The sequence below is a fragment of the Sebastes umbrosus genome, chromosome 13, assembly GCF_015220745.1.
Source record: "Sebastes umbrosus isolate fSebUmb1 chromosome 13, fSebUmb1.pri, whole genome shotgun sequence".
Lineage (NCBI taxonomy): Eukaryota > Metazoa > Chordata > Actinopteri > Perciformes > Sebastidae > Sebastes > Sebastes umbrosus.
In genome coordinates this window covers 29,282,725-29,295,766 of record NC_051281.1, presented here as the reverse complement: position 1 = coordinate 29,295,766, position 13,042 = coordinate 29,282,725, and the positions used below count along the sequence as shown (strand labels likewise).

Below are 13,042 nucleotides of genomic sequence, written 5' to 3'. Positions count from 1 at the left end.
CATTTCTTCCATGCTGAGAATGTGAACTACTTCTTGTTAGCTTTCCTCTGATGATGATTGTGTAAAATTGTGCCTAAGAACATGCCACTGATACAAGCAACTGTACAAGCATGTCTCATCATATTCAATTCTACAAAATATGCAACTTTCTTTCCTCCTAAACTCCAGTAATATGGATATACTGTATGCATAATAAAAATGACAGCAACAACCAGGGTTTATACTGTGTCAGGGTAGTGGCAACTTTGAAGTTTATTCATAATATTGAAATGAAAAGAGAAAAAAAAGGATGTAAAGAGTGGGGTTATGCGTATTTGTCCACAGTTACTTTGGCTCTGTGTGCCCAACTGTAAATCTCTAAATTGAAGGTACAAACAATGCAGCCAGGTACCCGGTTGGGAACAGAGGGGACGGTTGTGTCAAGATTTAGGGAACAATGTAGAGTTTAATGTAGGGAAACTGATGTGACGTGTCTGGACAGGTACATGGCTGTGAATGTAAATAAGGACATCAGTGACAAAATCTATTGGTGCATCCGCACCAAAAAAAATATCCAGCAGGGTCATGTTGCATATGGCCAATTAGGTCGCTGTTCTGACAACTGTTGCTGGGATGGAACTGAGCCAACAAGGTTTTTTTTTTTTATATATAGTACTGTGATAATGGTTGGTTGAATAATACTTACATGTATCCCCCTTTATGGGCTGACATCTAAGGGCTACAGCTTCATGTCATGAAATTACATCTGATGCACTTCAAAGTAAAAAAGGGTTATGTAAACTTTAATAGCACACTACTACTGTCTGTCAGTTTTTTTTCTTTTTGAGGCACAACCTTTGGCATCCAGCTTAAAGGTCTACTTATAGGTCCAAAAAAAAAAATAATTTTTGGTACAAATTGCATCGCTCTGATGTGATAAGTAGGTGTCGGATGTGCCTGTGTTAACCGAGGGCATCGACTGATATCCCCCCGTGATGGAAAATAACAGTACAGCACCCCCCGTAGGAAGGTCGTACGAAGCACACACACACACCACTGGAATGCTGCAATCATTCACCCGATGATGCCTCCATCCGTTGATCAACAAAATAAAAGTCTTTTATAGGTATTATAGTTATCTTGTTATACTTACAAGCAGCTCCAAACCTGAGTAGTCATGGTATAGCTTTTTTTTTCTTTTTTTCTATAAACATACAAAAACGTATGTACATGTATCTCCACTTTCTGTAAACAGCAAGTACGCGTTCTCCTTTTTAAATCCCTTTGATGATTGAAACATGCAAATCATACGCACGGTTACTGAAGTATAAAAAGAAATCAAGACAAGAAAGAAATTGAGGAGATGAAACTTTTACGCCTAAAAAAAAAAAAAAAAAAACTAAAAAAACCTCTGCATCCATCAACAGTACTTAAATGGAATGCCAGCAAACAGAACTTGAACTCATCTCCAGCCCAGGTCACAGGCTTCCTCTGTATAACCGCATAAATGTGATTCAATTAAATTACTTGTTAAAAAAAATAGAAGGAAAAGTGCACATTCCATGCCTCTAATAGTACTTGTAATACTTTTTTTTCCCGTATGGAGATCTGAAATGTAGGGAAGACTTTCCCTCCCCCGATGAAAAAAAAAAAAAAACACACACACCCACCTTTGCACGTTCCTAGACTCATTTGAGGAGGAAGGAGAACCAAGCAGCAATTCAACACACTAACAGAAAGACAGGACTGAGCATCACAGCCCAGCGATCTGACAGTCAGGAAGCATAATGTTTTTTCATCTTTCTTGTCTCAGATATTGAGAAGTCCAACAATACTTATCTTTTTTCTTTTTTTTGCAGATAAGTTTTTTTTTTCTGCCTTTCGGTAAAGGGTTTATCATGAGTTATTTTCTTAGGGCACTTAACAGGGAGGTGAGCATAGTCTTCAAAAGTCTGAGCTGTGGGTAGTTTTGTTGCCATTTTTCCATGTGCTGGTCCATGGCTGCAGAGCGGTGGACTCAGTGTCTCTGCTCTCCCACTTCATGTGGCGATTCACTAGGAGGAGGGTACTGCTGAGAGGTCCGCAGCCCACCTGGGTGTGACAGGAGGGGGAGGAGGAGAAACAAGAATAAGGAGGAGGAGGAGGAAGAGGGGGAGGGGAGGAGGGAGGTTAGCCATAGAGCTGCAAGCCAGACGAGACACACTGCAGTACAGGAGAGGAGCAAGGAGGAAGAAAGGGGAAAGAAAAAGATGTAGTACCTGCAGCACCAGTGCCACCCTTGGAGATTTTGCTCACTTTGGAGCATGAGGTGGAGAATGAGGAGGGAGGGTGGTGGTTGTGGCCGGCCTCGGGGTACGCCCTCTTGCGCGATGACGACAGGGAGGTGGATCCGGGAGGAGCGAGCGCGGTCCCATCCATGCTGACCAGTCCTGGAGGACCCCGCAGCGGGCCTCCGCCGCCGTTCCCGCTGTGCGTGTGCGGATGAGGGTGACTGTGCTTGTGGTGCCGGTGGAGGTTGTGATCTGCTCCGCGGTGTTGTTTCTCCTTGCTCACCAGAGGGCTGGAATGTTTGCTCTTGCTGTTGTTGGCCGCCATGCCTTCGTCCGACGAGCTGTGGCGCTCCGACGACGAGACTTTTATCTTCATCTTGAGCTCGTCTTTGCTCGGTTTATCCAGCTGGGAGCTGCCACCGGACCCGGGGACGGCCAAGCGGAGTTTAAGCGAGCCTTTGTCCCGTTTGTCGCTGTGGTGACGTCGATCTTGCCCTGAAGTTGAGGAGGAGGAGGGGACTTTCATTTTCATTGGGGAGGCAGTGGTGCTCCCACCGCCGTGGTGAGATGTTTGGTGGGGCTGTGTATGTTTTCTATGGTCTACTTGGCTCGCAGAGGATGGTGCATAGGTAGAAGAGGAGGAAGATAACATATCACCCCTCCCGTCACAATCCATTATTCCTCCGTGCTGTTCCTGGCCGCGTTTCTGTCCAGACACGGCCAGCTCTGCAGCATGTTTCTCTCTGTATTTGTCCAGAGACAGCTTCTGAGCTGGAGACGGTTGTGGTGGAGGAGGCTGAGGTGGTGGGGGGTAGGCAGACTGAGGTGGTGGCTGATGCTTGCCCCCTCCGCTCCCACCAGCTCCTTTTGGTTCCTGTTTGACAGGGATGAAGTCTAGTGTTTTCTCAGTCTTGAATATCGGCGGATGCTGAAGCAAAGAGGAAGTCTGCAAGGACAACGTGGGCTCTTGGAGAGGGATGCTGAGGGGTTCCTGTTTTATACAGGTGGAAGGGTACCCCGTTTGGCTCTGGTTGCTCAGAGGCCACTCGCTGTGGCTAGCTGGGTTGTATGTGCCAGCCAAAGCTTCCAGAGCCAGGGGTGCATCTCCGGCCTGGCCAGGCAGGGGCACGGGGAAGGCGGCACTCGCTTTGGAAAAACTGGAGTTGGAGCCGAGTGCTAGATCACCTTGATCTAGCATGGAAGGCCCAGCAAAGGAGTTGTCAGACAACTGACTGCTGTCACCCTTGGGCTTTTTGGCAGCTTGTGTTGCCTAGGGGATAGAAAGAGACGCTGTTAAGAGTTTGGTTTTAGTTAGCAATAAGACGTTAGCGATAACACACTGTTTGCCAACCTGTGGTGTAGTTTATAGTTCCTATACTGTAGACATTTAAATTGTTTTTAGAACTGTGTTTGGCACTTAAAGGGTAACTTTTCAACCTGGACCCCATTTTCACATGTTTTTGTGTCTAACTGACTAGTAGACCCTTTTTGTGTCAAAGTCATGATCACTTCATGGTGTTAGCTGGAGGAAAAACAAAGTCAAAACTGGGCGCTAACATTAGCAGTGGGCTAAAGTTATCAGGGCTCTTAACTAACGTTTTTCACCATCCTCCCGGAACCCTCCAGAAATACAACCTAAGCTGACCCGAAATTAATTACGGACCAATTTAAAATCTTATTTTTTCTATATTATCATGAGTTAATCATTCAAAGTGACCTTTAACATAAATCAAACATCAAGTTAATTTTTGTTCATTAATTTTAAATTTCTCCCAAACTTAAAAAAAATTATTTCATTGTTTTATATTATTTCGAATTTGCAGGTGTGTTTTTATTTTGATGTTAACAATGCAGTTACGTTAAATTAAAATATTTTAAATGTGTATAGAAATAGCATTTGGTCAAAAAACAAGGGCCCCCAAAAACTAGAACCGGAGGAGCTGCTGACAAGATGCTCCTGTCATGGGGAGAGGAGCAGCATGTTGCCACGAACAAAATTAGATGGCGAGATCTCATTGCAGCCTTATTACCCAGAGAGGGATGAAGAGAGGAGCAAGTAAGTAAATAAATAAGTGGTTAACATTAGTAACATGATTTGAGCTTTTTGCGGAGTTTTGACTCGTTAACGTAATGTTACCGTCAGCTCACTCACTGTAAATGCAAACGTCAGCTGCTGACTCGTTAGCAAGCGTTAACTGTAACGTTACCGTTAACATCAAACAGTCTAACGTTAGCTAGCTGGTAACGTTAAACTTAGGAGAACAATTCCCCGTTGCGGCTGTCCTGAGGTGTGTGTCTGCCCGGCGTAAAGATAGCGAATGTCCGACAAATTGTGCGTGTGTTTGTGTTACATTAGCAGCTCTAGCGTTGCCCCGGTGGCTTCGTGCTCGCCATTGTCACACACACACACACACACACACACATATGGTCTGTCAGTGCGGCGTAACTTTAGCAAGTGTCCCCCCAGACCGTGTGTGTGTGTGGCGGCGGTGAGTGTGGGTTGTTGGTGGCATTGGTACAGTTTATTTATCTGTGAATAAATGCTACGAGGCTACAACTTCCTGTATCTGTAACTCCGGCTCAGACTCTCTTAAGGTGGACAAGCTTTTCTCCTTAAAGTGACGAGCCGCTCCGCTGAGTTTTGCTCAGCTTTTTAATTAATTATTAGCATTTCTTTTAACCGTTCAACCGATAGCATTAATCGGTTAATTATTAACATCCCGATTGCCCATATTTATTTGAGCTAGAATATACGTACATTCAGATTTCACAACGAGACTTCTCCTTGAGCGGGACTTGGACACAATAACAAACAGACCGGATCGAGCGAAAGGTGAGAAAAACTTTGTATTTCTCTGTAGGGTCCTTTTCATAATGTTGTCAGACACTTGTGACAACAATCTGAGCTTGTAAGTGGCAATAACAATCACTTGTCGTGAACGTAGCGTTACATTGATGCTGCTCACTTGCCCTCACAGCTTGTTTTCGCGGATGTCGGTTACAGCGTTATCCCTCAATACTGGGCCAATTACAGAAATTGTTGTCCCCATTTAGTCACTTAGACACAAAAACATGGGAAAATAGGGCCATGTTGAAAAATACCAAAGTTAACCTTTTGCTGGTTTAAAAGATCACATAGGTGTACATGTTGCGGTTTTGCTGAGATCTACTTCGATAACATCCTGCGCTAATTAATCAAAATTAAATTGATATTGCCAGAAATGTCTTTCCAATGCATGAAACAAAGCAACAATGTATCCTACCCTCCAGTTGCGTATCCTCTTTAACCGGCTGGGCGTCTTCTCCAGGATCTGCAGAAACTCGTGGGTCAACTCTACAAGGACGAGACAAGCATGTTGTCAAACCACCTCAAATTCTGCTGCTACCTACACTGACACAATGCAACTGCCTCTTCTCTCATTTATACCTTTGGAAATTGGGAATTCTTCTTACCCCAAGTAAACATGTCTACAAAACAGCCATATAGAAAACCTCACTAAATGTACAGTGAGTTATAAGAAAGCGCTGCAAGGTAAATTTATCCACCGTAATACATTATGGAAAAGTAAAAACGCGTTAATTCAATCTCACCATCAAGCAGCTCGAGGGTGACGGAGTTGTCCACGTACTCCCACCAGTGTTTCCCGTCAGTGGAAACTGGGATCTCCCAGTTGGACCACTTGCACGCCAGGTGGATGCACACGCAGGAGATCACCGTGGGCTTGTACTGGAGGCAGAAGGTCGTGAGGTGTAGACTGCATAGTGTGTGAGGGTAAGCGCACGTGATGAGTGTGTGTGTAAGAAAGAGTGAATATTTTCACAGATGTGAAGGTATGGGAATGTGAGTGAGTCGATTCAGGCCAGGCGTTGTCCCGATTGGTCCACATATGTAGAAAAGAGAAAAAAAAACACAAGAGGGAGCGGACAGTTTTAATTTACTGTAAGCATTGGTTGCAAAACAGAAGCCATTATTTGATCGTGTTGACATTAAACCTGGCTGGTTGAAATGTTAGGACATCAAAACAAAAGTGAGGGAAGTGGGGAGGGGGCCATGTGTACTAGCTAAGTGTAGTCTGCCCATTGTGAAACACTGAACCCTGAGGCCACCCATGTGACAGTTACATCATTGTACAGCTAACTGACGAGGGGCTGCTCCTACAACCCTCCCTGTATGGGACTGTGTTGTTGAAAGGGATAAACCTAGTGGGCCCTCCAGATCAATGGATACAATGTGGCACCAGAGCTGACAGTGTTAGGGGGTACACTGAAGTGTACGCATTGGTCTGAACACAGAGCCTTCCTAAATTAAATATCAGAGATAATCTAACCTATGACTCAAGGGGTCAATTCATAATTTAATAAGTGTAACAGTGTTTTGCAACAATGAAATTGCAAAAGTTTAGAGTTATGCATGTTTAGATCACAATTAGCCAGTACAATATATTCATATCACATCACAAATTTACAGACAAAACAGACACAAACTGCTACTACGCCACTGAACTTTGAAAGTTGGTTCCTCGCAATTATTTATCAGACACTTATCCTGTGAATATACTATTTGTATTGTAATCTTGCTGCATGAAAAGTAAAGGTTATCAAGAAAAACCTAATCCATGATATAGCTAGATTCAACATCACTTTACAAACAACAAAGCTTCAGCATGAAGCTGTAACTTTGCGTCGCTGCATATTAAAAAACACATTTGGTTAAGAGCTGCATGGTAACCTTGTACCATGAGACAAAATCTGGTGTGGTCTGGTCAGATTACAGCTGCTTTAAGGCCCTGACACACCAAGCCCGACAATCGGCTAGAGCTCGTTGGTGAGAGAAATCACTGATTGGCTGTTCAGCTTAAACGAATCACTGCGCAAGAATTGAAACAGAAGTGAGGAAAGCAAGCTAGCGAGTAACGTCAAGAGGAAAAACACACAGAAGGCTTTTTTTTCATCTTCATCTCATCAGATCATTCCAATACACGGATATTGTCACAGTGACATGGCCGTCTGGAATGAAGCTAAGTGGTGAGTGAGAGTGGTGTGAAAATGGTCGGCAAACACTGTTTTGTTTCATGTACGTATCATAACAATGGCTTGTATATCCGCAGTCCTCGATCTTCCGGTTTCCATTTTTGAATGACGAATAGGGAACTACCGCCACCTGCTGGAGACTTATTTCCTCTCACGCAGGAGCAGAACGTACGAGCTAACCGGCCGTTGGCTGAAGTTTTCTGCGGTGTGTTCAAGTGCAACTTCTTGGCACAGACACAAGCGACGCAACAGTCGGCCTTTGTTGCCGTTAGTTCTTTGATGCTGGTTTGGTGTGTCTGGGCTGTCATTGGCTATATCTTGCACTCTTAATAAGTGACAGCTCAGTGCAAAACTACAAACACGATTCACGGTCAGCATCCAGACATTGTAAACTAATTTGAGTAGTTCAAGTTAACTATAAACAAACCCTTTAAGGACCCAGTTTTCTTACTACAAGACATGTCAGGGAGAACGTTTTGTCCTCGTTTTGGAATAAATCATAATTGCCAAATGCATTTTGATCAGTATGAGAGATGCTCAAACAGCTATGCTCATTGCATATTCTGCAGGTCCTTAATGGGTCGCGATTACATTTTCTCTTGTCACATGTTGAACATGAGCACACGTACTAAAGAGCATTACAGAAAACCTGGAAAATATGTGCATTTAAAGACAAGGCAAATATTGCAAAAGATTATGCATTTTGAACAAATTTATTTGAAAAAGAACATTAAAAAAATGTATTTGTGGTACTTACCGGAAGGACCTCTACGAGAAATGTTTACATCTGTGAAATCTTTAGCTGCTATTCAGGCTACCAAAGTGTCTCTCTTTTAGAATTATGCACTTTTTCGCAACTGAACAAACATGTGGGTTTTCAAGCGCACCACTACACTTCACACCTTGCATTCAACCCATCTGTGCCAACACGTGGTCCCTTGTACAATACACCGCACTGCGACTGGGGCCGGTAACGCTACGAGCCACCCTGGCCTGTCCCGCTCCCTTTCAACAAGGGGAGGGGAGCTGAGGGGAGGAGGCAAGCATCCCAACAACCACCAGCGCAACTAGGGCCCGTTGGACACTGAAAGGGTAACCTGCATTACAGGAAGCTATGGTGTGTAGTCAAAGTGCAACAAAGGAGGGGCAGGATAACAACCTGTTGGTAGCCATGAAATAGGAAGTCTGTGCCAGATCCTTGCTTGCTGTAAGAGAGAGACAGAAAAATAGAAAAACAGGGAAGGGGAAGAGGGAGATTAGCATTTTAGCAAGCCAAAAAGCATTTTAATTACCATTAGGTCAGGAACTGAATATTTCAATGTACTGATTTAGCCAAGGCCAAGACTGAAAACAACACTAAGCACCAACTCATATTACATTTTACAAACTTTCAGCAAGCTGGATGATTTTTTTATAAATTAAGCCAGAACCACAGATTTGGCCGTGTCAACCATAAGCAATATTTAAGGGGGTCAGTTTCTGAAATTAAATGGCAAACACCCAAAACAAAATTATTACCATTCAGTCTTGGCCCAATAAGAGTCAGTAAATGTTGTTGTTTATGTGCTATTAGGGCTGGGCGATATGGCTTAGAAATAATAGCTTGACATTTTTAGGTAATGACGCAATATATCTCGATATTTTCCCTAAAGTAATATAACTGTGTGATCTAACCCCTTGATGCATATGATCATACCCGCGTGATCATTCTAGCAAACTATTCTGAACACTCTGAGGTGGTGTTATGTCATATTGAGGTCAGATTGGTCTTTGGACATGTATTCTTATTAAGTTTGACTAATTATTCACACTATTGAAATAGAATTTTTCTCCGAATTATCATCCTTTTTTTAAATTAATTTATTATTTAATATTAATTTATTTGGTTTTATTTCTTTATTTGTTATTGACTTCAAGAATTTATGTGAAATTGTCTATCACATTCACTGGAAGATCACTTTTATTTTGAAGTCACTTCTTGGGTCGCTTTGATTTTGAAGCCAGCTGTTACACGCTCTTACCATATTGCCTAGTATGTACACAAACCGCAAAACAATGTGGGGGATAGTTTGAGCATCTTTTTCGAAGTGGAGGCTGGCATCTTCCATCACCTTTTCCGACACGTATAAACTCGCTTTGGCGCTTCACTTCTTCCGCTCTCTCCAGGCTCATTCCTAGCTCCCTGCTCCAGATACAAAAACACACTCCACCATAAGCGCATCCATGTTCCATACGCCACACACACTCGCCCAGGAGAGCGTGTCTGTGAGAGGGAGAGAGCCACGGGAGAAGCAAAACACCAAAGCGAGTCTCATGGCGACGGCTTAAAAATGACGTGACAATTAATATTTTTCTACTCGATGTTGGTGATAGTCATTTACTAAATCCCATGTACAACAAGCCGCAATACATCGAGTGTATTCGATATATCGCCCACCCCTATGTGCTATGTCATACAATGAACTCAAAAGGTCATCAAAAGAGGTGTGTGGTCATGTAACCATCAAATCAGCAAGGTTTTCACCCCCCTCCCCACCCAGATTTGAGGTGGGACAAATAAGAGCAGAGGGCACAAAGATCAAAGAAGGAAGCCTCTACCTCGCACTAGCTGGGAACATTTCACCACATCAGTGTGTGGGTGATCAATAGTTATTTCAAAGCCTGGAACAAAATACACGACAGGTGAGTTCAACACAGAGACAGTTGGGAGGTGACATGTCATTCAATGATTAAACAAACAAACCAGCTATCAATTCAGATTGTAGTGAATATTGTACATGTGAATGGTGGAACTTAATGGTCAATTTATATATGTATGTTACAAACTAGTCAAATCAGCTATGGCCACCTTCAGTCTGTAGGAAAGACATTTCTCAGTATTAAATGTAATCAATAAGCGAGCACTAATTAATATAAAATAATGCCCAGCAGTGAAATGGAGATAAATTTGTAAAAAAAATAATGCCTGTGAAAAATTCCATAAAACCTTAGCAATATCGTGTTTTATGACTAATGTCAAAAATGACAGAATGACATGTCACCTTTATGTGATTTCTTGAAAATATGCACATGACAAGATACCAATACAGCAGCTGATAAAACATTTCACTCAACAGGCTGTGATGAATAAATTCAACAGTGATCGATAGCACTACTCCCTTACTGTTAAAGATAAGCCAAAGATAATGATCATGATAAAACGCTATCTCTCAAGTCATCCACTCCAGTCACCACTACTTACCCAGGGTCTGCAGCACTATGGATTCAAGTATCACCAGCTCTTGAGCTTGCTGGAGGTATGCCTGAAGTTTGATAGACAGCCATTACAACACAATTGTAATGAGTCTATTAATCTATCCCCCTAACAACTGATTTCAAATGGCCAAAAACAGAGAGGCTCATTTTACTATTAGTATTGTATGTAAGCCCTGTGAGGTGTAGCTGTTTGGTACACACCAACAGTAGGCCAGGGCAGTTAAAATAAAGCCCCTTGTAGAGGGCATGGGAATTTGGCACAGCCAGTTACACATAGGGAAACCATGACCACTGAGAGAACTGGAAGGTCAGATGTAGAAAGGGAAAAATACTTTCAACCATACAATATGTCGTAGATCTTCCTGAACTTACATTACTCCTTGTGTCTAGAGGCGGTTCTTGGGGATTTAGGCAAGCGTGTGCAACTTTGATCACGTGTTCGAGTTTCCGGGGTTGCTCCTCCACTTTTGCGGCCAAGAACAAGGTGGTTGGAGATATTATCTGTACAAAAGGATCAAGACATTTCAATATATATATATATATATATATATATATATATATATATATATATATATATATATATATATAAATATATATATATATATATATATATATATATATATATATACATACATACATACATACATACACACACACACTTATACTGATTCAACTGTGCAATTTCTGTTAACAATCCACCCAACATGTGATACTAGGTTGCAGGTCAATAGCAGTGTTATGTAACAGAATACTTACATTCCTGTGGAATTTGGTGAAAGAGTGGTGCATATAAAATCTATGCATGTAAACAATGGCTGTATTTATTGTTAATTGAGAGCTGGAGGGTGGGTCAAGGGAAATGTTTTGAACTTTCACAGAGTGAAAAACCTGCATGCCACGAACAGAGTGAACAATGTAGTAATATGCCATATCACGTGTCATTGGGCAACGTGTTAGCACTAAACACATGTTTGAAATAAATAAACACCAGACTACAGTGGGCGCTTAGATTAAAGATATGGCACAATGTATTTCAATGGAGAGAATAACATATACCTTGAAAAACAAACTGGGTGTTTATGAGGAAATATGGAAACCATTTAATGATTTCATAAAAAGTAGTGATACTGGTGAGCTTCTAAAGGAGGAATAATTAAGATAGGATACGTAAAAATTCACAATAGTGGTAGACCCTCCGAAGGGAATGGATTCTTGATTTTGAAAATCTTTTTATGTTATTTATTATTTATTTTCTATATATTTATTTTCTGTTTATGTGTATCTTCATTTTGTTAGAGGTGCCATTTAACTGATTAATTGTCTGATTGATACTGTGAAGATGTGTATTGATTTTGGCCCTGTGAGAAAGGGAACATTAAGAGAGAACGGGTGAATGTTATGTTTGCTAAAGTAAATCCTGTATTGAATATATTGCATAATAATGCTGATGTTTGTTTAACAAAAAATCCAATAAAGACATTGTTTAAAAAAATTAATAAATAAACGCCAGACTGTTTAGCAGACGACCCTGTACAGCAAGCTGGTTCACGTTAGGTGAGTAGCGTTAGCATTATGATAGCGCTAATCACTGTGCTAACGTTACTTAACAAGAACATGTCAAAGAACTTTACTCATCAGCTTATTAACGTATTCTAGTGAAACATGTTGCTATTTAGACTAAGCTCGACTGAAGGCCGAGGGGTGAAGACATTCAGGGGACAAGAGACAGACTAGAGACAGAAGAGACCAGCAAACAGCTGCAGACTCGCCTGATGGCCTTCTGGACGTCAACCCGCAGCTAGCTAGCTAGTTAGCATTAGCATGCTATATTAGCGCACAGCTACCGTTAAACAGAACCCAGTCACATTAAGAGTCCAGGTTTAGACTTTACCAGCATAACAGGAGTTTAGCCAACACACAAAAACAAAACATTCAAGTGGATAAGTCCTGACTCCTCAAACAAACTCAGCAGTCCGTTTAAGATGAGCTTCAGCGGCGTCGGGCCCGCTGCAGCAGCTAGCTGCTAGCATCATGTCTACTTGGGTTTGTGGTCGAGTCTAGTTTGTTGAAAGGATACACGTTGAGTCTCTGTCCCATGTCCTGGATGAGGTTGGCCGCCTGCTGCCGGTAGGAGAGCTCCCGGTCCGGCTCTATCCCGCCTCGCCGTGACGGCGTGGTGTCGAGCTGCTCCCGGCTGAAGAACCATCTGGACGAGGATCCCCGGCACGCCGCCATGTTGCTCTCCAACACTCAGCATCGAGAGAGCGGATGTGACGTCGGTGTCGCACAGGAAAACACCACTTCTTCGATGGTGCGCTAAAGTCTTCTTCTTCTTCTTCTTCTCTCAGTTTCTGGCGGATCGCAACCAACTTAAAGGTACATTACCGCCACCTACTGTACAAGAGTGTGTAACATCAGGTCATTTTACACATTACTGCTACTCTGTGTCTCTTAAGAACATTAATAGTGAACATTAATAGTGAACATTAATAGTTGCCTTCCTGGTG

General features: G+C 42.3%; 1 protein-coding gene across 3 annotated transcripts; it reads right to left on the bottom strand.

The window, feature by feature from the left end:
* Positions 1 to 217: 217 nt before the first annotated feature.
* ccnt2a (cyclin T2a) lies at positions 218 to 12,819 on the bottom strand. 3 transcript variants are annotated; one of them, XM_037789136.1, is made up of 10 exons: positions 12,613 to 12,814; positions 11,292 to 11,373; positions 10,908 to 11,036; positions 10,522 to 10,582; positions 9,879 to 9,941; positions 8,440 to 8,485; positions 5,841 to 6,004; positions 5,513 to 5,583; positions 2,238 to 3,519; positions 218 to 2,070 (listed from the first exon to the last, which is right to left on the bottom strand). In XM_037789136.1, the coding sequence occupies exons 1-10, from the start codon at positions 12,768 to 12,770 to the stop codon at positions 1,997 to 1,999; spliced, it is 2,130 nt and encodes a 709-aa protein (XP_037645064.1). In that variant the 5' UTR covers positions 12,771 to 12,814; the 3' UTR covers positions 218 to 1,996. The 3 variants fall into 3 exon arrangements, 2 of the variants coding, with proteins under 2 accessions (XP_037645064.1, XP_037645063.1); XM_037789135.1 differs by having other exon boundaries at positions 218 to 3,519; positions 12,613 to 12,815; XR_005209479.1 differs by lacking the exons at positions 218 to 2,070; positions 2,238 to 3,519; positions 5,513 to 5,583 and having other exon boundaries at positions 5,868 to 6,004; positions 8,038 to 8,485; positions 12,613 to 12,819.
* Positions 12,820 to 13,042: the final 223 nt, after the last annotated feature.